This window comes from Simochromis diagramma, unplaced genomic scaffold, assembly GCF_900408965.1.
Source record: "Simochromis diagramma unplaced genomic scaffold, fSimDia1.1 OVJJ01000590.1, whole genome shotgun sequence".
Taxonomy (NCBI): domain Eukaryota; kingdom Metazoa; phylum Chordata; class Actinopteri; order Cichliformes; family Cichlidae; genus Simochromis; species Simochromis diagramma.
This window is the reverse complement of record NW_024387057.1, coordinates 559,579-585,647: the sequence shown is the minus strand read 5'-3', so window position 1 is coordinate 585,647 and position 26,069 is coordinate 559,579. Positions and strand designations below refer to the sequence as shown.

General features: G+C 41.1%; 3 protein-coding genes across 9 annotated transcripts; 2 read left to right on the top strand and 1 right to left on the bottom strand.

Annotated features, from left to right (window-relative positions):
• Nucleotides 1–335: 335 nt before the first annotated feature.
• haus3 (HAUS augmin-like complex, subunit 3) lies at nucleotides 336–5,959 on the bottom strand. 4 transcript variants are annotated; one of them, XM_040045031.1, is made up of 6 exons: nucleotides 5,753–5,959; nucleotides 3,820–4,834; nucleotides 3,521–3,730; nucleotides 2,832–3,064; nucleotides 1,859–2,135; nucleotides 336–827 (listed from the first exon to the last, which is right to left on the bottom strand). In XM_040045031.1, exons 2-6 carry the CDS (start codon nucleotides 4,810–4,812, stop codon nucleotides 600–602), a joined length of 1,941 nt encoding a protein of 646 aa, XP_039900965.1. In that variant the 5' UTR covers nucleotides 4,813–4,834; nucleotides 5,753–5,959; the 3' UTR covers nucleotides 336–599. The 4 variants fall into 4 exon arrangements, with proteins under 4 accessions (XP_039900965.1, XP_039900966.1, XP_039900964.1 ...); XM_040045032.1 differs by having other exon boundaries at nucleotides 3,820–4,819; XM_040045030.1 differs by having other exon boundaries at nucleotides 3,820–4,839; nucleotides 5,753–5,958.
• Nucleotides 5,960–8,073: 2,114 nt separating this feature from the next.
• Nucleotides 8,074–15,998, top strand: LOC120741938 (prostaglandin reductase 1-like). Its single transcript, XM_040045075.1, has 9 exons — nucleotides 8,074–8,199; nucleotides 11,068–11,216; nucleotides 11,345–11,390; nucleotides 11,523–11,582; nucleotides 12,054–12,221; nucleotides 12,562–12,835; nucleotides 13,212–13,317; nucleotides 13,665–13,783; nucleotides 13,885–15,998. Exons 2-9 carry the CDS (start codon nucleotides 11,111–11,113, stop codon nucleotides 13,993–13,995), a joined length of 990 nt encoding a protein of 329 aa, XP_039901009.1. The 5' UTR covers nucleotides 8,074–8,199; nucleotides 11,068–11,110; the 3' UTR covers nucleotides 13,996–15,998.
• A 2,797-nt stretch (nucleotides 15,999–18,795) lies between these two features.
• LOC120741940 (prostaglandin reductase 1-like) lies at nucleotides 18,796–25,425 on the top strand. Of its 4 annotated transcripts, none has more exons than XM_040045079.1 (10): nucleotides 18,796–18,920; nucleotides 19,367–19,458; nucleotides 19,547–19,673; nucleotides 19,773–19,818; nucleotides 19,907–19,966; nucleotides 22,231–22,398; nucleotides 22,973–23,246; nucleotides 23,378–23,483; nucleotides 24,698–24,816; nucleotides 24,917–25,425. In XM_040045079.1, exons 3-10 carry the CDS (start codon nucleotides 19,568–19,570, stop codon nucleotides 25,025–25,027), a joined length of 990 nt encoding a protein of 329 aa, XP_039901013.1. In that variant the 5' UTR covers nucleotides 18,796–18,920; nucleotides 19,367–19,458; nucleotides 19,547–19,567; the 3' UTR covers nucleotides 25,028–25,425. The 4 variants fall into 4 exon arrangements, with proteins under 4 accessions (XP_039901013.1, XP_039901014.1, XP_039901015.1 ...); XM_040045081.1 differs by having other exon boundaries at nucleotides 18,837–18,940; XM_040045080.1 differs by lacking the exon at nucleotides 19,367–19,458 and having other exon boundaries at nucleotides 18,800–18,920.
• Nucleotides 25,426–26,069: the final 644 nt, after the last annotated feature.

Here is a 26,069-nt window from a genome sequence, read left to right as displayed (position 1 = left end):
TTTGGGCCCGCAGAGCAGCCAAGACCTTCTGGGCTGCCCGTGACAGGGGTCCTGTATACAATCTGTTGTTGGACCACTCCATCTCATCCCCAACAGAACAACTTAGCTCTCCCACTGGGCCCACAGAGCTTTGATTCTTCAGCTATGAAATGCCTGAATAGGACAAAGAAGAGAGCTTCTTCAGTGATAAACAGGCAAGCTTTAAACTGGCGTTTAAAAAAAAAAATTTAACAAAAAACAAAAAGAAAACATTTTCCAGGAACTTTCACCAAGTATACTGACAATAACAAGAAGCAATCACAAGGCATTTATAATAAAAATCAAAACTTCAGAAATATAGTATTTCACTTTATTTAACTGATGACTGGAGACAAAGAAAAAAAACAAGAATTTTTGAACATCAAGACTGAACAACACAATCATGGATGCTTTTCACTTATGAATGTTTACATGACTTAAACACATTCAAATGAATCCCATATAAACAGCTCCATCTCCAACACAAAAAGATGAAACTAGATTATCAGCAAAGATAATTTTTGTTTTTTCAGCTCAAGCACGGAGAGTGCCTGAGCCGCCTGTAAATAATCTCTGAAGTTTTACTGCTGCCCTCTCTTTGCAGACATTTTCCTTTCCAGATCTTCAACTATTTTCTGCAGCAGTCGGGCATCCAAGTGAAAGTAGATGTACAATTCCCTCTCCCGCCTGAGGAGGGCATTACGCTCCAGCTGAGAACGCTTGGTTTTAATTTCTCCCAGAATTTCTTGCATTAGTTGATGTAAACTCTGCAGCTGAGACTCTGCTTCCATGAGCTTCGCTGTGAGCTCCTGGAGAAAAAATAAAATAAAAAATTATGAGGGTGAATGAGAAACAAAGATATAAGCACAGACCACACAAACAACAGATACATAAGTAATTGTAGCTGGAGTCTTATTAATTAAATAATCATTTGTTTTATAATAATAATAATAATAATAATACTGAATTACATTATAAGCCTCGCTGCAGGGCCAGAAACACATATGAACACGTCTATGCAGCTTACTACAGTTGTGGGACAATAAGCAAAGATTTATGTAAATTTACATTAGTTGGTTTATTAAAAATATTAAGAGAATCACTGTCACAGAGCCTATATCGTTAATGCTATGGCAGCATTAAAAAGTGCACATTCACATTTTAAAACAGATTTTTTTAAGTCCACTTTGTATGAAGGCTGAACTTATAACTGCTGAAATGTAGTAGAGATGAATAGCTAATAGTCATTGATATTAAATCCCATGCCATGCAGTAAAGCTGATCCTCTTGTGAACAATTTATTACTCAGTGCTTCTGTGCCCAACGAACAAATGTACAGTGGAACCCCGATTTACAAAAATTCAAGTTACGAAGGCACTGGACGGCAATATTTCTGCCCGTGTTACGGCAAAATGCCCGAGTAACGAAATCCGCTGGCTCTGATTGGCTGAGCCTACAATGCCCACAATGCCCTCCGAAGCATGTGACAACCCCTTGGCTTCCGTACTTGCGCTTCGCTGTTCCACTTGAACGACATATTGTTGTTCTAGTTAGCAATTAGCCTATAGCCTATTGTTCAGCATCGCCTCACTCAAAACACGCAATGGGTGCTTCGACTTACGAGTCGGGAACGAATTAATTTCGTAAGTCGGGGTTCCACTGTATTTCTTTACAATTTAACATGTGTGGAGAAATTCAGAAAACACACCGTCCTACCAGGTTATTCACCAATTGTGTCAAGTATTAGGTCTAAAAATCATCTGACTCACATGAAGGGCTGAGTGAACTCTGTCACCTTCGTTAACTATTCAAACTATAAAGTGAAAGGAAACACACCCACCTGTGCACTGGGGCAAAGGAGCTCCTGGTCAGTTAGACGTACCTGCGGGCCCAAAACCAGCTGCTGGAATTCAGTGTACATGGCCCTGCGAAGCGCCTCGCAGTCGCCATAAAGACGAGCTGCTGTGAAACACTGCTCACCGCCAGCGCCAGCCAGAGCATCTTTGATCAAATGGAGGTTGTTTGCTAGATTACTAGCAGCTTGGTCCAACGCTTCATATGTTCGAAAAGGCTCTGATCGACTGTGGGCTGAATCATAGTCAAGCATCTGAAGGAGTCTGGGTAAAAAAAGGGTGGAAATAACACCAAGTTATTCCAAAGTGATACAGCCTGCATTTATACAAGGATCCAAAGGGTCATAAGCCAAAAGCAGAGTGCTGAGGTGAGTCTGTACTCCTGACTTAGGTCTGCAAACAAGAAAAATGCCACCTAACAGCTGCTAGGGTGAAGCACACATAAATAAATATATGGAGTTTCAGGTTTGATACTCAAACCTTCTGTTGGTGAGGGGGACCTAATCAAAAGGCTCAAAGGAAGAGCTAAAAGTAGATGAACTGAGGGGCAGCACCAAGATTCAGTGAAAGATAAAAGGATATTTTGAACCATTAAAAATGCAAAGCTACTCTAGCAGAGTTTGAAAATAAAAATTGTAAGGCTGGAGATCTACATTTGCACACGCACACACACACACACACACACACACACACACACTTATATGAAGGTTGAACTGATGTCGACAAGTACATTTAATCATGTTTGTCCAGTTTTTGAAAGGGCAGCTAGTGTTTGTCAAATGTGCATGTGGTAAAACTGTAACTTGTTAATAAAAACTATTTTAGAATAAAGAAAATTAACATACTACGACAGCTGGCTGAACTTAAATGATTATTTATGTGTTTGGCTCGTGCTTTTTCTGTCTATAATTCCAGCTCTAAAACAACAGCCTATAGTAGATAGAGTTCAAATCTTCTCACCTGCTGAAAGCTGCATCTTTAGAGCTGATGATAGGGTTGGGTTTAGGGTTAATTATCAGGTCAGGATGTGCCAGAGACTTGATCCGGAGAGACACTTCTTCACCTTCCTTTTTCAGCTTGCCTTTAACATCACACAGGTGCTTCTGACACGTCTTCCACCTTCTTAACTCCATCTCCTGAGCCAGTAGGAGCAAGTCAAAAGAGGCTTTCTGACGGAGCAAGTAGTCTCGTACCTGGGTGGACAGTGTTACACTTGATTTAGTTTGATGGATTCCAATTCCTAAAAGGACATGTAATGACAAGGAACGGTGGCTCCACAACTTTCTTAAATCTTACGCAATTTCCACAATACAGGTGTCTGTTGACAGACAAAGGACCAAATACATGGCACTTACATGATGCTTACGAATATGCTAGCTTACAACCATTGCCTTTTGTTTTTGAAGTGAACTTAAAGTTTCAGCTGTTTTGTTCAGGGCATTTTTAAAGGCTATGGCCTTTTAAAAATGTTGTGTTTTCAAGGATCTGATATCAAGAATATCATTAGTGGTTTATATGAGTTTTCAGTTTCACCATTATTGCTTTTCAACATCTGGGCCTGACCTCTTACCTGTCTGAGAGACAGGCTGAGAACGAATTATCTCACATTAAAATCTCGTAATGTAATAATCAGTGGAAATGCTGCTAACCTGATTCTGTCTGGAGGTGTAGTAGTCCTGCCTGGCCACTTGCAAAGCCAGGTCTCCCCTCACTACTGGTAAATTAAGCAGTCTGGCTGACTCCCTCAGGGCAGCAGGTACTGGTCCATGAAGCAGAGCTTCAAGCTCCGCTTCCACAGCCTGCAGCTCCTTTCTGGACACAACCTCACGCACATGTAGTGAGGAGGAGGTGGAAATGCTCTGGTAGCATAAAGACAGATGTAAGAAAGCACTTTATAGAGGAAGACAAAGCATTAATAAGACAAACAGTCACAACATGTTTACTTTACCTTAGTATGAGAAGACTTGTCTGACAGCCAGTCTAGTCCAGCCCTGACGCTCTTCTCCTCAGCCATAGCCTGCATCAGTTGGTGCTGAGCAACAATATGAGACCACTGAAGTCTGGCCATCTCAGTCCTCCTGCGATCGACCAGCCGCTCCTCTCCCTCGTGCCCAGTCTCCTCCTCTTTTCCATCATCACAAGAACTGAGGTCAAGGACCTGGAAACGCTCAGAACAGGAACTCTCAACAATGGCTGATATGCCCTGGAAAAAATGTTTCTGTGTGAAGGCAGCAAGTGCTTTAGTGTTGAGCTCCTCCTGATGCAGGTATGGATCCAAGGGAAGCTGAAAGAGGAGAAAAGTGGGCTTCTGGGAAACAGGAGGGTCTTTTCCCTTTGGTTTGGCTTCTGGCTGAACTGGAAAATATGATGCAAGATTGCTGACCTCATCTGTTAGGGTTTGTAACAGTGTGTTGGTGTCAGCATTCTCAGCTCCAATAGAAGAGTTGGCCTCGTTGAGCTTACATGAAGTGCTCTCCAGCTCTGCAGTGAGTCGCAGGTCAACATCTGCACGGGAAGTGGCGACAACCTGCAGCTTGTTATAACGTCGCTGCTTCAATTCTTTCTCTTTACGCAGGGCCTGGAGCTCTGCCTCCAAGTCCTCTATAGGGAAAGTCTCCTCTGCCGCAAACATAGATGATGAAGAGGATGACCCCAAGATCTTACCACTGCTCCCATCTGAATTTCCAATGGTTTTAAGAACTTCACTCAAGGCGGTTTCATCTAAAATTGGTTTGCCGGAATTTTGTAGCTCCTGAAAGGCACGTGCCTCCTCTGGGGTGAGGACGTTGCTCTGGTTGAGAGTCCGACAGACAAACCGCAAGAAGTGAAGGTTCTCCGGAGCACAGTCAAAGAGCCAGTCGAACTCTGAGGCCTTCAGTGATGATGAACCAGGATAACCCAGGCGGCCTAGGGCCTCCACAAACTGTCCACCGTCTAACATGTTTAACCTGTTTCCCACAACACTGTGCTAGTCAGTCATGCAGCAACACAATGGAGATCAAAGAAGATTAGATGAAGGCACATGAGGCAAGGAAAATATACAGCAAAGCATAATTCTGACTTTTCCAGACTAAGGATATTCTTGGGTTAATGTGCATTTTTTTCTGGTCAGCTACATTATCAGTTCAAAACACTGTTCAGTTCAAAACACACATAAACATAAACTGAAAACACAGTTCGTTATTGACACCCCGCCCCCTCCCCAAAAACTAATCAAAATGCATATAATCGTAACCCTGAAATGATTTCCCCAGAGCTTCAGTATTTCATCTGGCATTTCTTAACATTCCCTGTAAAACATCATCAGAGCCATTTCTTCTTCTTCGTTCAGTTAGCTTCACCATCTCTGCTCCTTCCAGCTTCACTGTTACACCTGTCTCCCTTACACATGTATTGTATGGCATCTACTGACTCTTCTTCTTAACAGGGTCACTTTGACCTGCTCCCCACAACACCTCTAAATTCATATGACAAAAACCTCCACGACATCATAAAAACAATTTGGACTTAACAATTACTTAAGAAATTCTGTACACAAAATATTTTGTATACAAATACAAAATACTTGTACACAGACTTGACTAGGAATCCACAATATTACAAAAATATATAACTGATCCTGTACCTAATACTAAAAGCTAACAAATGAAAGCATATGAGCTTAAGACAAAACACCGATAGCACTGACGACTATGATAATACAACTGTCACAGCTAGCTACCGAGCTACCTAAGCATACCAGCCGTTGTGCATTAACTAGCCAGTCGATGGTTAGAGAATGGCTACACTCGTAAGCACGCCTGTAAAGGGCTGCTGTATTTCGCTTGCTATCTGAACATTTTGAGTCAAACCAGACAGTAAACTGCCAACAAAATACTCACAATTTTAATTTTAAAAGACGAAACCTCCGATCTTTAGCGTCTTCTTGTCGCCATTTATAGGTTCGCGCCAAACATCCAAACCGAGCAGTGTTGCCAACTCCTCTTCTTCTTCCAGTTTAACGGCAGCTTGCAGCCATCGAAGTTGCATTACTGCCACCCTCTGGTGTTACTTAGACTGCACTTAGCTCTTTAAATCCTCTTAAACAACCCCGTTCTTCTCAGAAACCGAAGAACCTCTCATTTCCGTTCATGACATCTTAGCCAGTCAACCACCTTTTCAAACCTGAGTTCCCCCCTAATTCCCAATTCTATCCTCATCATTCCCCTGTGGTTATCATACCTTCTGCAGATAAGAAATACATGCTCAATTGTTTCCATAACACCACACCAATTACACAGCCCCGTTAAATGTTTCCCCGTCCTAAAAAGAGTGCCATTCAGGAAACAATGCCCTGTTCTTATTCTACACATGACAATCTCCTCCCGCCTATTCATTCCTGTATTTCTTTTAACTTCTACTGTATTTTGTACCCTATACAATCGTCTCCCTTTAGTTTCCTTATCCCATGCCATTTTCCATAACTTCCTACTTTCACTCGAAACAATACACTTTCCCTCAGATTTAGATAATGGTATCTGTACTTCAATGTCTACTCTTTTAACAGCTTCCTTAGCCATTCTATCTGCTCTTTCATTCCCCACAATGCCTATATAAGCTGGTGTCCACATTATTACTACACTTTTGCCCTGCTCACACACTCTATGGTGAGCAAACATAACTTCATACAGAATGGTCTGATTACTACTTGTATTCCCATTTTCTATAATTAACACAGCTGACAATGAATCAGTGCATATTATTACTTTTGGAACTCTGCTGCCTTCCACCCATTCTAAGGCCATCAATATGGCATACAGCTCTACTGCATACACACTCAAAAAGTTTGATGTTCTCTTCCCAAGCTTGATATTTAATTCCGGAACTACCACTGCCAAACCAGTTGCTTCACTATCCGGATCTTTCGATCCATCCGTGCACACCTGCACATAGCCACTGTACTTGCCTTCCAATCTACTATAAAATTCTTGACAAAGCGTCTTCTTCTTCTTCTTCTTTCATGTTTAACGGCAGCTTGCATCCAAAGATGTTGCACTACTGCCATCTCCTGGCTTTAATTCTTACTTCACTTCCGAGTCCTCGGAGTATTTCTCAAAAAACGAAAAACCACCCCTTTCCCTTCACCATGAGTTAACTGATTAACCACTTTTTCAAACCCAAGTTCCCTTCCACCACTCATTTCAACCCTCATCACCCTCCTGTGACTTACATACTTCCTACAACTAATAAGCACATGTTCAACCGTCTCCATAGCATTACACCAATCACACAACCCTGTCGGATGTTTCCCCATCCTAAAAAGAGTACCATTTAGAAAGCAATGACCTGTTCGTATTCTACTTATAATAACCTCCTCCTGTCTATTTAATCCACTACTCCTCTTAACTTCTATTGTGTTTTGTACCCTATATAAATGTCTCCCTTTTGTTTCATTATCTCATTTGCCAGAAGTTCTTACTTTCTGTCCAAACTATACTTTCCCCTTCAGATTCTGACAGTGGTATCTGTACATCTATATCGACTTTTTTAACAGCTGCTTTAGCCAACCTATCTGCTCTTTCAGTGGCGGTCCTAGCCTGTTTGGTGCCCTGAGCGAACACCCCCCCTCTATATGTATATGTGTATATATATATATATGTGTGTGTGTGCGTGTGTGTGTGAAACAGGCTCTTTGATTATAATGATGTGATGTGTAAACCTCTAAACTGAATAAATAAATTGTTTTCATGGTTATTTATCCCGAATATCGTCTCAGTATGTCTGATACAAAAGAGAAAGTGGAAACTATCAGGACAGAGTTTTGGTATGATTGTGTAACTGTGTAATCATGCTTATGTACATCTGGATAATAACACAAACTAGTGTGTGGCGCTTCACTTTTTTAAAAACCTAACAGATAGAAATCAGATTATAGGATCTGTAGTGTTGTTTATTTATATTATGGTACTTATCATTTGTGATATTTATTACTGTATGCATATGCATACTTTATTAGAAGAGATGAGATTTAAAAAAAATCTCTTCCTTGCTGGTTCCATCGAAGAAGAAATGCTCAAGAAACTATGTAGCACGTACGTAATCCAATTCCACAACACAGTGTGATGGGGAGTCAGCTGTGTTTTGCTGCCCATTTTATTTCGAATCTGGCGCGAACCGGCGAGCCAGTTCCTGAATCAGTCACGTGGTACGGACTGCCCGCGGTCTCGAACGTCACTGCATACGTAATCAAAGCAAGCTTCGACACGCGCTTCACAAAAACTTCCCCGAGATTACCCGACACAGGTATCGAAGCTTCGACACACAGGACACATCACTACACACTTCATCGGTAAGGCAAGGCTCCAGTTTATATCGTTATTTGTGGAATAATAGGATTTACTCAGCTGTACTGTTTCAGTAGAAGAGGCGAACTTAGGAAGTGCAGCTACAGGAGGGAGTTGCAACTCACTTTTAATGTGTTAGTCTGCGTCAGTATTATTTGCCAAAGAACATGGACGCTGGAGTGGGTTTTACGAAGTACATGTATGAGGCAAGAGTTCATTTATAAGTCTATGACAACTGAAAACCGCAGGATACGCTTCCTGCTTTGTTTTGTGTGTGCGTATGACTGTACATGTGTGTTTTTGAGCATGCTAAGAAATTGTGCATTCCTAATGAATTACTGCTCCCATAACAATATCTGGGAAATTATAATCCGATAGTGACAGTATCAGATAGTTTATAGTCAGATACTTTATGGTCAGAAGAAACAGGTGTTATGAGATAATAAAAGACACTTTCTCCCATACTTGAGAAATTCTTTTGTTAGAATTTTTTTAAAATAATTTAGCTATAACAGTCGTAATAATAGTAATAATGATCATTTATACCAAGTGAAATAAAATATTTAAAAATCATCAGAGCCACATGCTTTGTGTTTTTACTGGAAACTTGTCTGTGGATTTTTTTTTTTTTTAAAAAGCTGTTTTTTGGGGGGGGGTTTCATGTGACAAACTATGTCTGAAGTACAGTAATGTACAATTTTCACTGAAGAAGGATTGGCTGTCAGCGAGTCGTTTGGCGCCAAAAAGATAAACAAGTCGTGCTTTTTCGCGGCAAAACATCCATACAGAGCGCGCGTTGCAACGCATGACTAGCGTCAGAGGCGGCGCAAAACTTTTAGCCAATCAGATTTGGAGATACAAGCTCTTCGTCCTCGCCACCCCCCCACCCCCTTCCCCCGAAACTGGAGATCCAGCTGCTGACATCAGTCTTTAACCGTTTCTTTTAGTGATGGGAAATCCGGCTCTTTTTAGAGAACCGACTCCTTCGGCTTGACTCACTAAAAAGACCCTCCTTTTAAAGGGAAACAACACAAAACACTGCAAACCACAGCACAATAAAATATAAATTAAAATATGCAAAAACCAAAGATGCACGTTCTCTGGGATGATTTTTTTGGAAGAGTGTTTTCCTGCTTGGAATTGCATACATAGGATTCAGTGCATGAATAAACTTTCTGAATCCTTTATCATCCACAACTGATGATAAAGGATTCAGAAACTTTTATAAGACAGAAAACTCCTATCAGACTTTTCATGCTGAATAATGATAAATATTCAGCATTGAGTTCTGTCTTGCTGGGGGTCACAGACTTCTGCAAAAACTGTCTAATAGGGCTTTGGAGTTGACGTAACGCCGCAATGCACTGTGGGAGCGCGGCACCATTTGAGAAGGCCACGAATAAAAACAAACACACTGTGTTGGAAGGTATACTGCCAGAACCATGCTTAAAATCAGCTCAAAAGTCAAAGGACTGTATCGAGACCAATTGTGCCCGGACGCCAAGAGACGGTACTTGGAAAAAATAGCATGCATTGGTAATGTGGACCCGTATGAAATACGGCAGTGGAGTAGAAACCCTGAAGACCTACCGCCATTGTCCTACCCTGATACCTTCTCATACCTTGTCTGTGGAGTCAGCGCATACACGGCGAATCATTTTTGGAATTATAAATCCCTGGAGGCGCACATCCAATCCACAAACGGTTGGGTACAAGATTTGGCTGTTTTTAAGCCTCCACGTTGTGAGTAGGTTGACCATATGACCAAGATACAGCCAGAGGTTGCACATAACAATGCATGTGCAATGACAATAAAGTTGAATTCTATTCTATTCTATTCTATTCTATTCTATAACATTGACTTCTCCTCAGCAGCTGCCCCAAAACTTGCTCTAGATGAAAACATAAACACACCGTCTGCAGTGAAAGGCAAAAGGAGCCGTCCACAAAAAAGGCAAATTCCACTTGCTACTCTGGAGGAGTTGTCACCGATAAGCTACTCCATAAACAGAACATAGTTCTGCTGCATCACACATTAGGATGTTTGTTCTAATTTTCTATGACCTCAGCACATTGAAAATAAAACTAAAAGCCTATAAAGAGCAATATGAATTTCTTTAGAACTTACCGGAATGAAAATGTCCCACCAACAAAAAATGATGGCAGAGAACTCGATATCAGCTCGTCTCGCCGCTGCTATCCAAGCCTGACGTCTTCGTTTGGTAACATCAGATATATGAGATCCCTCACGTTGCTTCCAGGAGGGGAACTCATTTTCTTTACTATACTTTTCTAATGTGATGATGTTGTTGCCCCTGGCTTTCTCTCTCTCTCCCTCCTGCTCTGTTCCTGTGCTACCTCGAGTGTAACTCCCCCCTCTGCTCAGCCCAAACACAAGGCTCACGTGCGACGTGAAGTGAAAAAAGTGAGAGAAAGGATAGGGGGAAAAAAACCACGGCTCCCGTCATTCACTTCAAAGAGCCGGCTCTAATAGCCGTTTCGTTCGCGGCCGTCACATCACTAGTTTCTTTGTATGAGACAAAAGAGTTCATTTATAAGTCGTATGATTGTACATGTGGGTATTTTTGAGCATGCTAAGCATTCCTAATGAATATATGTTAGGAAAATTTAAAAAAATACATAAATTACAACTCAAATTTTAATCACAAACCCATCTTCTGAGCTGGGCAAGGCTCTGCAGCAGGCTGGGAGTCAGGACCATCAACAAAGTACAGCGAAATATTTAATTTACACAGTGTCCCTAAAATCGCTCACATCTCAATGGATTTTGGCTGATTATCTTAGGAACTTAGGAACTTCCTGTGAGTGGTGAAAAGGCTGGTGATGATTTTCATGTCTTCTTATGTTTACAGAAGCAGTTAAAAGCTATATCTGCTGCCATACAAGAGAAGCATCATGGTTCAAGCCAAGTTCTGGGTAATGACTAAGCACTTTGACGGCTTCCCAAAAAACAGTGACTTTGAGCTGAAGGTGGAGGAGCTCCCTGAGCCCAAAGATGGAGGTAGGACTTTGTTGTTGTTTTTTTTCTCTCTGAAAGGACAGAAAAGACCCCCCCCCCCCCACACACACACACACACAACAACACACATATTTATTTTGTCAAAAAAATGTGTGTACCTTTGTTTTCAGAGGTGCTTCTGGAAGCTGTGTTTCTCAGTGTCGACCCGTACATGAGGTGAGTAGAGAGCAGAACCACATACACTGAATCATTTTCATAGCAATGCTACGTTTAGCTCATTTTTATACAGATGAAAATGTATTTCAAAATGTATTCGACTATATTGTAACACACTGCTTGTTTCATCAGGCCGTTCAGCAGAGTTAGCATGAAGGAAGGAGATGTGATGATTGGAACTCAGGTGGCCAAGTAAGAAACACAAACAGTCCAGCACACGGGGAAAGCTTTTATCCTCGGTGATGTGCATGCCTGATGTTTACTGAAAAAGAACGCGGCCTTCATCTGCTGCTAATGACCAAAGACTTTGTGTCATTCCTCACTGACTCGAGAGTAAAAACAGATGTTGAGACATTGAGTTTGTAGCACTGAGAACACATCTGCTTCGGCAGTCAGTTCTCCACACAAAGCAATGTCACACAGAGGAAAGGCTAACATGTGATAACATGAACTAATATTGCAGAAATACACATACCGATTGTACAGGTGCTTATCAGTGCTCAGTCTGGTATTTGAGTAACAAATACCTGATAAACCTCTAGACTTATAATCTTTAACTGTATTCTACAGTTTAATTTTGCGTTTTCAGCAACTAGCATTATCAAATTATCATCTCAATGAGAAGCTTTTTAATGTGATTATTATGTTGTTGTTTTCCTTTAGAGTGATCCAGAGTAAAAATCCAGCGTTTCCTGTGGGAAGCCACGTTGTGAGTGACAGTGGGTGGAGAACCCACACGCTCAGTGATGGGACCGGCCTCACTCCCATCCTGCCTGAGTGGCCTAAAGATGTGTCCCTGTCTCTGGCTCTGGGTGCCATCGGGATGCCCGGGTAAGACAGATTTAAGTAACCTGCATGGATCAAAGTCATTTTCTATTGGATGTTAAATCATGGCAGGGTGTTCTGACTCTTCCAGCAGTTATTAGGTTGAAAATTGCAACCAAATAAAAGCATTAAAATCAAAAAACAAGTAACAGTAAGACGTGAGTGATTTTATAGAGAAATATTTACATAAAATAGTCTTCTTTTAAGACAATAGGTGGACAAACCCCAGATGTTTTCTCCTGTTGATGAGCTGAAGCAGAGTTTCTAAGCAGTTATTTTTGTGGATATAATTAATATGGCAATCAAAGAGGCAACAGCTGGATTCACTGTTTCTGTCTCTCTGCAGACTGACGGCTGTTTATGGGATAGAAGACGTGTTGGGTCTAAAGGAGGGTGAGACCCTGCTGGTGAACGCTGCAGCTGGAGCGGTGGGCTCCGTGGTGGGACAGATCGCCAAGATCAAGGGCTGTAAGGTGGTGGGCTCGACGGGCTCTGATGCCAAAGTGGTTTTTCTCAAAGAGCTGGGATTTGATGAGGCCTTCAACTACAAAACTGTGGGTTCCCTGGAGGAGGCTCTGAGGAAGGCTTCACCTGAAGGATACGACTGCTTGTTTGAAAATGTGAGCATTTGTGATGTTAAATTGCAAAGCTTTGTGTTTTTGAGTGACAGCAGATTACCGCTTTTTGGCAAGTGATTGAAACTCCACGTGCCGCCATGACCACCCCATTTCCCTAAACGTAAAATGTCCAGTCTCTCCCAAACTTCGCGGGCATGAGTCGAAAGTCAAGTTCGGAAATGTTTGATATGCGATTTGTCAGTAATGGTTAGAGCGCCACCTAATGGGACAACGATAATCATCATTGACTTCGATCAATTTCACATCAGATTGAAAATGCTGGGTTGTAGGTGTTGGGCGTGGCTCGACGCGACGGGGTGCGAGGGCCCTCATAACGCTGCTTGCAGCTTTAATTTGTTTTTGTTGTTGTTGTTTTTAGGTGGGAGGTTCTTTTGCAACTGTTGCCCTGGAGCAGATGAAGAACTGTGGAAGAATAGCTGTGTGTGGAAGTATCTCCACCTACAATGACAGTACACCGCAGACAGGTGAGGATAGCAGGCATCATTTTTTAGAGAGTTGTAGAAACTCTGTCATTGTGGTATTCATTTTTTTTTGAATGAGACAGTTAATGATGTCATGTTTTCTAAAAACAAATAGATCCTAATGCTTTCATCAATTAACTTAATTCCTTCTTATAATCAGAAATGCAGTTAATACACCCATTAAAATTTCTCATGTATTATTGTTGTTTTCCACTAGAGGGAGACATTGCAGTACTGAAGTGTGCTTTAAAAGCTGTGGAGGCACACACAGTTATTTTAGATATGGATTGTAGTTTCCTTGCTGTGAAATATGTTTTATATTTTTCTCTCTTTAACGACCTGTGTTTTAGGTCCGTATCCCTACTTCACTATGATCATAAAGGAGCTGAAGATGGAGGGATTTATGCAAAGCAGCAGGCAGCACAAGCACCCTGAGACCCTCAAGAGACTGTTAGCATGGGTGAAAGAGGTTAGTGTGAGCCTTTCCTTTAAGTAAAGATGTAAACATCAGTTACCTGTGTTTCTGTTGTGATGTATTGTATTTGTGATGTGAGTATTGTGCGTCCACAGGGCAAACTGCAGTGTCGGGAGCACGTCACAAAAGGCTTTGAAAACATGCCGGCTGCTTTTATGGGGATGATGCGGGGAGAAAACATGGGCAAGGCCGTCGTCGCAGTCTGAAGAGTTCAATGCAAGAGAGCCAGCATTGCTAATAACTGCCATTATTACACAATCTATGAATTAATGAAGAATCGAGCGATCACCATAACAGAATCATTTCACATTAACATTTCACTTGTTTTTCTTGTTTTGTTTTGTTTTTTTAGTGTATTGGTACTCATCGAAACAGCAGTCGAGCGACTCTGGTACTCTTTAGTCATTCAAAGAAATGTGATTTCTAGTCAGAAATCAGTCGTTCATAACGAATTGTTAGTTAAATCTGAAATATTACATTGAAATTGTGATTGTAGTTTACATTTAGACAGTTTGTGTAGCACCACCATCTTCACCATTCAGCGACTGAAACCTGAATGAAATTTTACTCAAGAAAAAGGAAATTGGTCAAAGGACATCATTCTGTTACGATCAGTGCAGATGTGTGGCTGCTACGTGTACACATTATTTACTGCAGAATGATTAACCGCATGCTTTGTGTTTACTGCAAACCTTTCTGTGTATAAAGTTGTTGTTTTGTTTTGTTTTTCTTTGTTTGGGTTTTTTCCTTGTGAAACAACAATTCTGTGGCTTGCTATACAGTATGAATCTGATGTTTGCAGGTTCTGCTTCTTGGGACTCCCATATCAAAGGCAAGAGCAACTTAGATCCCAGCTTGTTTTCCACTAAAGCGTTACTTGTTGAAATATGATTTTGCAGTACGTGTGCAGCTCATCTCTGCACAGGCAAGCACAAAAGTTAGTAAGTACACTAAAGTATAGTTGTTTGAATGATTTCTTTCCATCTGTATTGAAGTAATCAAATTACAACTCAGATTTTAATCACAAACTCATCTTCTGAGCTGGGCAAGGCTCTGCAGGAGGCTGAGTCAGGACCATCAACAAAGTACAGCAAAATATTTAATTTACAGTGTCCCCAGAAATCACTTGCATCTCAATAAATTTTGGCTGATTATCTTAGGAACTTATTCCCCATAAAATTCAAAATTATTTAATAACTTTAAAGCTTGATTTTGGTGATTTGCAGCAGAAAATATGTTGAGGTTCAAATTTCAAGCTTTAAAACATCTATTGCACATTTCAACATGAAAGTGCCAGGTCCCATCCTACTTTTATTCAGTGGTATTTATATCAGACTCTTCACAACAACAGTTACCCCAAGATGCTTTATATTTTAAGGTAAATATAACCGATATCAACTACGCACTGTCACATGACCCACGTCAGCTGATTTGAGGTCCCTCTCCTGATTTGCTCCTTCCACGTCGCGGCAAGGATGAAAACCGTCTGTTGAGGGATACTTCCGGGTTCGACTCCTGCTGTGGCTGTAAGCTAACGGCGTTGTAAAAACAGCGTTTTCTCCCCTCAGTTCGTCTATAAAATCTTATCACCTCAGCGGTGAGTGTCCTTAACATCTACCAAAAACAACGTTTTAGTTGTCAGTAACGAGTCGATCGTTTCCGCGATTAAAACTACTTCATTTGGTGCGTTCCCACCGCGAGCAGAACTCCGGTACGAAAACTGCTGTTTTTGAACACTTTTATTTATTTTAAGCACTTAAATGGGCTTTCTTTGAAACAAAGTGCAATTGACTGATTATTGTTATGTGTTGCCTTGAATTCGGCTATGCTGTCTGTTTCTTTATTGGCGTTTTTGTATTTGTTTGTAGTGAACGCTACTGGAATGTATATATTATGCTACGTAGCCAAAATGATTAATAATTTAACCATTGTACCTTTGTGAAATATGATGATGATTCACATTGTTGCACAGAATTACAGAAAAAAATGATTTGTTGAACTTGATGTGCTAATGGACATTTTTCTGGCCTACAGGTCAGGGTTTTTTTCCCCCCACACTGAATTGATCATTTTCATATTGAAGTGGCGAGCCGGTAGGACCATTCTTTTCACCCATTTTGCAGTCTTTGGATTACGGACCTATTTTGCCCATTACACGAAGCTGGACCCTAAGGAGGAATTCCTTAAAATTGAACTTTAAAAGAAACTTTAAAAAAGGACCAAAAGGACTCTTGCACAGAGAATCAGAACATTAATTTATTAATTAATTGTGGTACATTTATTTTGTGTTTTGTATTTATTATTTTGTTCCATTTCCCCTTTCCCCTCCATTTATTCAATATATTTTTGGGTTTTCAAAAATATAATTTGCAGTCTCTGGTCTCGTCATTCACACCATCTAGGCTCCATACAGAACTATTTCTTCTGCGCGTCAGTCAGTAAACTCGCCAACTTACAATAAAACTAGCCCTTATCTAACTTTGCATAAAGACTACAATACAGAGAAACCCTTAATCAGACGAGCGAGCACTTGGGTGACAGTGGGAAGGAAAACTCCCTCTTAACAGGAAGGAACCGCTGGCAAAACCAGGTACAGGAAGGAGCAACCATCTGTCCCTGCCAGTTAGGGGTGATGAGAGGAAGACTGGACAAAAGACACCCTGTGAAGGGAGACAGAGATTAATAATAAATAATGATGAAATGCAAAGGTGTATTTTAAAAAAAAAAAAAAATACATGAAGAAGAAACACTCAGTCCATCATGGGAATCTGTCGCTGACTGCGTGTAGAGTGAAGAAAAGGACCCAAGCGCTGACACAGAGGGAGATGAAAAAAGGGTTTAAACAAAAGTGAGCTGTTTATTATAGGCTGGTTTTGGTTTAAACCCTTTTATTCGACAATGATACCAAAAAAAAAAAGCGAAAGCAAGTAGTGTGAAAACTAAACTCAAAAACTGGGAAAGTCCTACGAGAAGCGTCAACTTAATAGGAGGGTTAAGACTGCCATGAGGATTGTTGGTGCCCCTCTCTCATCTCTGGAGGAGATCTACAAACAGCGCTGCAGAGCTATCTCCATCATCAGAGACCCCCACCACCCCTCGCATGGCCTGTTCTCCCTCCTGCTGTCTGGCAAGAGGTACAGGAGCTGCAGAACCACCAGGATGCTGGAAGGGTTCTTTGCACAAGCCGTGAGAATGATAAACGGACTCTGCCCACCATCCCACCCACACAGCCATTCACACAGCTACACTGTGAGGTCCACAAACGGACTGTAATGCTCCCTACCTACACACGCACACACACGTACACACATACAATACACTCCCCAGATACACACACGACCTAATTTAATCATCCCCTTCCGTGAAAGGACTGCTGCTATCCACCCGAATGAATGTGACTTGAGTTTGTTTTAGAATTTAGATTTTATGTTATTTATCCATAACTATTGTTGCAATTCATTACTGCCTTTTTACTGCTCTTTTTAAACGTATTCTTTTTAAACTGCATTATTTATTGGACTGTATTGTTTATTGCACCGTAGAGGCTGGTGAGAAACAGTATTTCGTTTCAGGCTGGGTAACACCATACGAAATGACAATAAACTTCTTCTTGTGTCTTATTGAGTCAAACTAATAATAATACTAGAACTTAACATCCTTTCAATATAATATAAGAAATCACAAATACAAAAATAAACACAAAATGCTGGGTCACAGACTCGGCTCCTGACAAAATCCCCCAGCGACCTTGACGAATTGCAGCGTAACTAACGGAGGATTCAGGGTCAGCTGATCCAGGACTAACTGTATGTTTTTATCAAAAAAGAAAGTTTTAAGTCTAATCTTGATGGTAGAGAGGGTGTCTGTCTCCTGAATCCAAACTGGGAGCTGCTTCCACAGAAGAGGGGCCTGAAAGCTGAAGGCTCTGCCTCCCATTCTACTTTTAAATCTATTGAGAGCATGTAACCAACACTTCTCTTTAAAGTTAGTCTTCACCCAGTGCAGTGAAACTGGCTTGCCATCCAGAAAGCTGGAGAAACTTAGTTTGTTCGTTTTTATGTTTCCATCTGGGATTTCAGCAAAAGCTTTTGCATATTAATGCGCTCTGATATGTGCTCTGACATTAGCAGCATAAACTGAAATTGACTGAAGGCAGAGGGGAGAGTTTGTTGAAGAAAACCTGCCAGAGAGCAGGTTAAGATCACAGATTGTGTTACCTTGGTAACTGGCACAGGGTTTAAGCGAGATATAGAATAGAATAGAATAGAATTGAATTGAATTCAACTTTATTGTCATTGCACATGCACAGGTACAGGGCAACGAAATGCAGTTTGCATCCATCCAGAAGTGCTTTAGTGATATAGATATATTACAATATATATTAGCAATAGTATAGATATGTAAGTATATTACAGAAATTACAGAAATATCTTTGTCAGGAAAAAAACAAAAAGCCATAGTTTCCTTAATCTCAGGGTTTTTGTTTTTTCACGAAACACTGCTTTGTAACCCTGAGCATTAAAAGTCAAACCTCTGATATATATTTCATTTTTTTGTTGTTGTTGAAAACAATAAAATGTGGTTTAGAACTAGAAGATTTAGATTTACAGACTTCAAAACTTGGCAAGAACAGAGTTTTGTTTTGTTTTTAAGTAAAGGATTTAAAGCTGCTTTTATCTGCTTCCTTCTTAACAAGGAGTCGCCACAGTGGGTAGCTCCATGTGTTTGACCTGAATAGATACGTAAATAGCTACAGGTCAAATTTGATTCTAGAGCACACTGAATGTCTAGGAAAAAATGTGTTTTTGTGTCTTTTGGTACTTTAGGAAAGGTCATAAAATTTCAGAATAAAAAAATTAAACTATTTTTTACTGCTGTCAAATTTCAAAAATGGCTCAAATTTAACCCGAACAGTATGTAAAAGTTAAAGTAAATATCTTGAACCTTATTGGCAGGGTACCCTCTCTCACAGCTCAGAAAGTGTGCACAATACTTTTAGCCAATCAGATTTAGGAATAAAAGGACGTCTCCTGCCATGTCTTCTTTTAAGCCTTCACAAACCTGTCTCTGCCCACTTCCACCCACACGGACCCCACACCTTCTACTATTTCTGTGAGAAGAGAGGCGACTGGTGAGTTCCAGCTATAGAAGGTAGAGAGCTGTTAGTGAAATGCATTAAATACTATTTTTCTGGATCAGGTGATGCTGGAGAGAAGTAGCAAACAGACGCAGGGATTAGTTATCACTTTTAAGCCATTATCTCGCTACCGACCATAAAATATTTGATACGACAGTTTAATGGCCCATTGTATTGTTTCACCATTGTTTAATTAAAACACAAAGAAAGTATACGTTCACTGTGGTTGTAAAGTCTGAAACTCAAACGCATTAAACTTTATACTTCTCCTTTTTTCTTCGTTTCTTGGGAAAGAAAGATCCTTCCTGTTTTTAAGTGTGCATACTTGTATCTGAATGGACACCACTCTCTTTCTACTCCCAGCACTCAAAGAACTTGTGTGTGAATGTTTGTGTGATAAAGATGTCTGCATTTCATTTGAATTGTTCTTATAACCACAGCTAGGTCACTCATCAACTCTAAACTAGAAAATGATTTGTGCTGTTTGATGCTCACCACAGCTAAACGTCACAGAGTGAATATTACACTTCAGGTTTTATTCAGCTCTATTTTGCACAGCGCTGGATGACTCAGCACTTTCATGTCTGTTGATAACAGTGACGGGCAATATTTCTTTACAGCGGCCATAAAAAAGAAGAATCATGGTGAAAGCTAAGTCATGGGTAATGACTAAGCACTTTGACGGCTTCCCAAAGAAAAGCGACTTTGGGCTGAAGGTGGAGGAGCTCCCTGAGCCCAAAGATGGAGGTACGTCTTTCTTCTTTCTCTCTACAGGAGAGCACCACCTTCAGTTTTTGTCAAACATTAAGCATCGAGCACTTTAAATGAGTTTAGTTTTGTTTGCAGAGGTGCTGTTGGAAGCTGTGTTTCTCAGTGTCGACCCGTACATGAGGTGATCAGAGAGCAGCATCACTCATTACTGAACTACTTTAATGCTCCTGATAGAAATATATATTGTAACACACCGCTGGTCCCAACAGGCCCTTCAGCAAAACCCACATGAAGGAGGGAGATGTGATGATCGGAGGTCAGGTGGCCAAGTAAGAAACACAAACACACCTGCACAGAGAAAACTTGCATGATGTGCTGTGATGTGTACGTTTACTGACACAGTCTGTGTCTGCTGTTAATAACCAAAGTCTTTATTGGAGTTTAAAGTCAAATCTAAACACCAGAGATTGTGTAAAAGATACACACAGCGACATACAGTGGGGCAAAAAAGTATTTAGTCAGCCACCGATTGTGCAAGTTCCCCCACCTAAAATGATGACAGAGGTCAGTAATTTGCACCAGAGGTACACTTCAACTGTGAGAGACAGAATGTGAAAAAAAAAAAAATCCATGAATCCACATGGTAGGGTTTGTAAAGAATTTATTCGTAAATCAGGGTGGAAAATAAGTATTTGGTCAATAACAAAAATACAACTCAATACTTTGTAACATAACCTTTGTTGGCAATAACAGAGGTCAAACGTTTACTATAGGTCTTTACCAGGTTTGCACACACAGTAGCTGGTATTTTGGCCCATTCCTCCATGCAGATCTTCTCGAGAGCAGTGATGTTTTGGGGCTGTCGCCGAGCAACACGGACTTTCACCTCCCGCCACAGATTTTCTATGGGGTTGAGGTCTGGAGACTGGCTAGGCCACTCCAGGACTTTCAAATGCTTCTTACGGAGCCACTCCTTTGTTGCCCGGGCGGTGTGTTTTGGATCATTGTCATGTTGGAAGACCCAGCCTCGTTTCATCTTCAAAGTTCTCACTGATGGAAGGAGGTTTTGGCTCAAAATCTCACGATACATGGCCCCATTCATTCTGTCCTTAACACGGATCAGTCGTCCTGTCCCCTTGGCAGAAAAACAGCCCCATAGCATGATGTTTCCACCCCCATGCTTCACAGTAGGTATGGTGTTCTTGGGATGCAACTCAGTATTCTTCTTCCTCCAAACACGACGAGTTGAGTTTCTACCAAAAAGTTCTACTTTGGTTTCATCTGACCACATGACATTCTCCCAATCCTCTGCTGTATCATCCATGTGCTCTCTGGCAAACTTCAGACGGGCCTGGACATGCACTGGCTTCAGCAGCGGAACACGTCTGGCACTGCGGGATTTGATTCCCTGCCGTTGTAGTGTGTTACTGATGGTGACCTTTGTTACTTTGGTCCCAGCTCTCTGCAGGTCATTCACCAGGTCCCCCCGTGTGGTTCTGGGATCTTTGCTCACCGTTCTCATCATCATTTTGACCCCACGGGATGAGATCTTGCGTGGAGCCCCAGATCGAGGGAGATTATCAGTGGTCTTGTATGTCTTCCATTTTCTGATGATTGCTCCCACAGTTGATTTTTTCACACCAAGCTGCTTGCCTATTGTAGATTCACTCTTCCCAGTCTGGTGCAGGTCTACAATACTTTTCCTGGTGTCCTTCGAAAGCTCTTTGGTCTTGGCCATGGCGGAGTTTGGAGTCTGACTGTTTGAGGCTGTGGACAGGTGTCTTTTATACAGATGATGAGTTCAAACAGGTGCCATTCATACAGGTAACGAGTGGGGGGACAGAAAAGCTTCTTACAGAAGACGTTACAGGTCTGTGAGAGCCAGAGATTTTCCATGTTTGAGGTGACCAAATACTTATTTTCCACCCTAATTTACGAATAAATTCTTTACAAATCCTACCATGTGAATTCATGGATTTTTTTTTCACATTCTGTCTCTCACAGTTGAAGTGTACCTCTGGTGCAAATTACTGACCTCTGTCATCATTTTAAGTGGGGGAACTTGCACAATCGGTGGCTGACTAAATACTTTTTTGCCCCACTGTAAACCCTCTGATAAGTAAAGTTCCTGTGAAGTCTCAAGCTGAACATGAAAAGAAACACTGAAACTTTCTGGCCTGATTAACAGCTGAAATTATAGAAGAATCCGAGAAGACAACTGTATCTTTACTTTGGTACTTTAACATTTAGTGTATATCATTTTTCTGTGCCAGGGATTCAAAAATGCAGATAATAAAAGAAACACAGATTCCTACTGCTATGCTTGCTTGGGGAGCAGATTAAATTGATTGAAATGTCAGGATTAATGTGAAAAAGCACAAAATCACACTGATGACCAGGTAACTTCAAGACTTTGTTACCAAAACAAACTTGAAACAAAGACGCCCACCACCAAAATTAATATTTGCACAGATTAATTTTGTGTTCTGACTGTTCGCAAACTGAATTATCCCAGTGACAGGACAGACTGAAGTGAAAACAGGTGAAAGCTTTTTTGTTTTTGTTTTAATATTGTGTTGTTGTTTTCCTTTAGAGTGATCCAGAGTAAAAATCCAGCGTTTCCTGTTGGAAGCCACGTTGTGAGTGACAGTGGGTGGAGAACCCACACACTCAGTGATGGGACCGGCCTCACTCCCATCCTGTCCGAGTGGCCTAAAGATGTGTCCCTGTCTCTGGCTCTGGGTGCCATCGGGATGCCCGGGTAAGACAGATTTAAGTAACCTGCATGGATCAAAGTCACTTTCTATTGGACGATAAATCATGGCAGGATGTTCTGACTTTTCCAGCAGATAGATCGATGTGAAGTTTTATCAGCTGAATCTTAAATGTAAACTAAAAGCATTTGAGAAATTCATCTTAGTGATGTAAGACTTTATTTATAGGTGTTTGTAAGGTGTTTATACGGAAGAGGATTAGGGCCACTGGAAAAAAAAAAAAGGAAAGAATTCTGACTTTTTTCTCAGAATTCTGACTTTTTTCTCAGAATTCTGACTTTTTTCTCAGAATTCTGAGATTAAAGTCAGAATTGTTTTGTTTTTTTCCAGTGGCCCTAATCCTCTTCCGTATGTTTAAGAGGTCAGCTAAACATGGTAATAGACACCAGAGTAAGTAATGAGCAGAAAATAGTTTTATTTTAAGAATATATGTAAGTGGCTATCTCCAGATGTTTTGCTAATGAGCTGAAGCAGAGTTTCTAAGCAGTGATCTTTGTGGATATAATTAATATGGCAATCAAAGAGGCAACAGCTGGATTTACTGTTTCTGTCTCTCTGCAGACTGACGGCTGTTTATGGGATAGAAGACGTGTTGGGTCTAAAGGAGGGTGAGACCCTGCTGGTGAACGCTGCAGCTGGAGTGGTGGGCTCCGTGGTGGGACAGATCGCCAAGATCAAGGGCTGTAAGGTGGTGGGCTCGGCAGGCTCTGATGCCAAAGTGGCTTACCTCAAAGAGCTGGGATTTGATGAGGTCTTCAACTACAAAACTGTGGGTTCCCTGGAGGAGGCTCTGAGGAAGGCTTCACCTGAAGGATACGATTGCTTCTTTGAAAACGTGAGCAGTGGTGGTGCAGTTTCAAGCTTGCATTTAATATTTAATCATTGCTCTACTCTTCTCTTGCATTCACACTGCATTCCTTACAACATGTTATGATGTATGTAAGTGACACTGCTGCTTGGTTTTAGGTGGGAGGCCCTTCGTCAGATGTCGTCCTTCAGCAAATGAAGAAATTTGGAAGAATAGCTGTGTGTGGAAGCATCTCCACCTACAATGACAGTGAACCCCAGACAGGTTTGTTACTGCTATAACTTACTTTTTATTTTAAAAACTCCTGAGAGTTTTGTTCCTGCTAGGGAACAACCAGGGTTAGTGCACAGACATGACCACCAGGCAGACCACCACATCTGTCTAGCACTCTCAAAACCCTCTTATTGGTTTTTGGTGACCGAAAAGCTCACCCTGATTGGTCAAGGGCGGAGTCCTTCCAGGACATGAACTCTCGCACATGAGGATGATTAGTGATAAGTGTAAGGCAGGGTAAGCAACTCCAGGGCTCGAGTGCCGGTGTCCTGCAGGTTTTAGATGCGTCCTTGATCCAACACATCTGATTTAAATGGCTAAATGACCTCCTCAACATGTCTTGAAGTTCTCCACAGGCTAGTAATGAACTAATCATTTGATTCAGGTGTGTTGACACAGGATGATATCTAAAACCTGCAGGACACCGGCCCTCGAGGCCTGGAGTTGCCTACCCCTGGTGTAAGGTGACTCCCGGAAACAGATTAAAAACAGGTTTCTCAATAAAAGCATGCGATAAGCTATAAGAACTAAAAATCACACTTAAGAATATAATTAAAAGATTAAAAATGACAAAACCCTACATCTCATGTGAAAAAAGGCAAACCTAAAACAAACCACCCCGGCCCGGGATGACACACACATAGCCAGCTACTCCCTGAGGTCATGTGATCAGGGCGTGCTGTCTGTACATTGTTCGAGGCTGAAAACAGTGTATCCCAGACTCTGGTTTTTATGTTCAGCATTTTTGTTGTGAAGCACTTTTGAATAAAAATATCACAACATGCTGTATAGATCAAGTTTTACTGATAATTTGTGAGTCGGCTCTGTGGACGCTGATGAATGATCTCATTCTTGTTGCCAACTGGGGTGTTCAGAGCTTTCATGACCAAACTGTATGGATTCATTTGAATTACAGGTGTAAAGGTATGTAGATGGTATTAGACTGAAGTGGAACAGTGACCTTTCTGGAGGGGGCCTGGACCCCAAAGGCCCACACACAGCACTGTGAAGAACACAAAATGCATTTAATACACCTGCAACAAGTTCTTCTGAGTTAATGTGTTTTTTCCACTGGAGGGAGAAGCTGCACTGCTAAAGATCCACAAGTGCTGTGGAGGCACACAGATGGTTATTGTAGACATGAACTGTAGTTTCTGTGAGTGAAAGATGGGTTAAATTTTTCTCTTGAACGACCTGTGTTTTAGGTCCGTATCCCTACTTCACCATGATCTTTAAGGAGCTGAAGATGGAGGGATTCTTGCAAAGTAGGTGGGAGCACAAGCACCCTGAGACCCTCAAGAGACTGTTAGCGTGGGTGAAAGAGGTAAGTGTGAGCCTTTCTTTTAAATAAAGATATAAACATGCTTCCCCATGTTTCTGTTTTGATGTATTGTATTTGTGATCCATTTATTGTGTGTCCACAGGGCAAACTGCAGTGTCGGGAGCACGTCACAAAAGGCTTTGATAACATGCCGGCTGCTTTTATGGGGATGCTGCAGGGAGAAAACACCGGCAAGGCCGTCGTCGCAGTCTGAAGAGTTCAATGCAAGAGAGCCAGCATTACTAATAACTGCCATTATTACACAATCTATCAATTAATGAAGGATTAATCAATAACTATGGAAAACAATAATTCCACATTAACATTTCAAATTCCTGATTACTTTTATAATCACAATGATATCAAAGATTAAAGCAACTCTGGGATTTAGAAATGTGATTTCTAATCTAAACAGCATTACTTTATAATAAATCATTAAAGCTACATCTGAAACAAACCATCCACAATTGGAAGAGTGAAACTTTTAATCTCTAGAATTGAAAATTTCCTTAAGAAGGAGAAAATGGTGATAACTGTAAGACTTTCACTTTGCTGTGGTGAACAGTGTGGTTCTAGAATCTATTCTCATATTAAAATATCGACATTTTAGTACTTTGGGGTAAATTTGTAGTTTTTCATTAACAGGAACACAGTGAAAAGAAACTATATCATTCGGATCATCTAAATGGGAAGGAACTACTTCCTCTTACGCCTTTCATAGTCATATGTAAAATACAGCTGTATAAATGTGTCGCAGCCCCTGGCGTGCGCACTCACAACAGTGACTGAGCCTAAACGGAGTCATGTGTGGACGTATTTTACCTCCACAAACAGTCAAGACGTGGTTTGCGATGCATGTGGCATCACAGTGAGGTGTTGTGGCAACACCACTAACCTCGTCAAACACATCAGAGTAAATCATATCACAGAATATGACGAGCTTATGTTGAAGCAAACTGAAGAGGAGGAGAGGGACAGGTGCTGCTAGAGCAAAACAGACGTCTCTTGCGGAGTCCTTTAGTGCTGCAGGCAGGCAACGTGTTCAAATAGCGCAAAACTTCAGGTTTTTTATTTCTATATGATCATTCTGCATCATTAAGCAAGAAGAACAAGTAGTCTGATGTCCTGTAATCATTATGAAGCTCTATTATTACAATTACAATATATAATTCTATTATGTATTGTATTATGAAATACAATGAAACATTATGTTTTTGTTCAGAGTATCGGTATAGGACTTTGTAGGTGATGTCACG

Coding starts and splice junctions, on each gene's coding strand:
- haus3 (XM_040045031.1), bottom strand. CDS start 4,812: ATGTTAGACGGTGGACAGTTTGTGGAGGCCCTAGGCCGCCTGGGTTAT. Junction 2,136..2,831: donor AAAGATGCAGCTTTCAGCAG/GTGAGAAGATTT, acceptor TTTTTTACCCAG/ACTCCTTCAGATGCTTGACT. Junction 828..1,858: donor TCCTTTGCCCCAGTGCACAG/GTGGGTGTGTTT, acceptor TTTTTTCTCCAG/GAGCTCACAGCGAAGCTCAT.
- LOC120741938 (XM_040045075.1), top strand. CDS start 11,111: ATGGTTCAAGCCAAGTTCTGGGTAATGACTAAGCACTTTGACGGCTTC. Junction 11,583..12,053: donor ATTGGAACTCAGGTGGCCAA/GTAAGAAACACA, acceptor GTTTTCCTTTAG/AGTGATCCAGAGTAAAAATC. Junction 12,836..13,211: donor ACGACTGCTTGTTTGAAAAT/GTGAGCATTTGT, acceptor TGTTGTTTTTAG/GTGGGAGGTTCTTTTGCAAC.
- LOC120741940 (XM_040045079.1), top strand. CDS start 19,568: ATGGTGAAAGCTAAGTCATGGGTAATGACTAAGCACTTTGACGGCTTC. Junction 19,674..19,772: donor CCCTGAGCCCAAAGATGGAG/GTACGTCTTTCT, acceptor TTTTGTTTGCAG/AGGTGCTGTTGGAAGCTGTG. Junction 23,247..23,377: donor ACGATTGCTTCTTTGAAAAC/GTGAGCAGTGGT, acceptor GCTTGGTTTTAG/GTGGGAGGCCCTTCGTCAGA.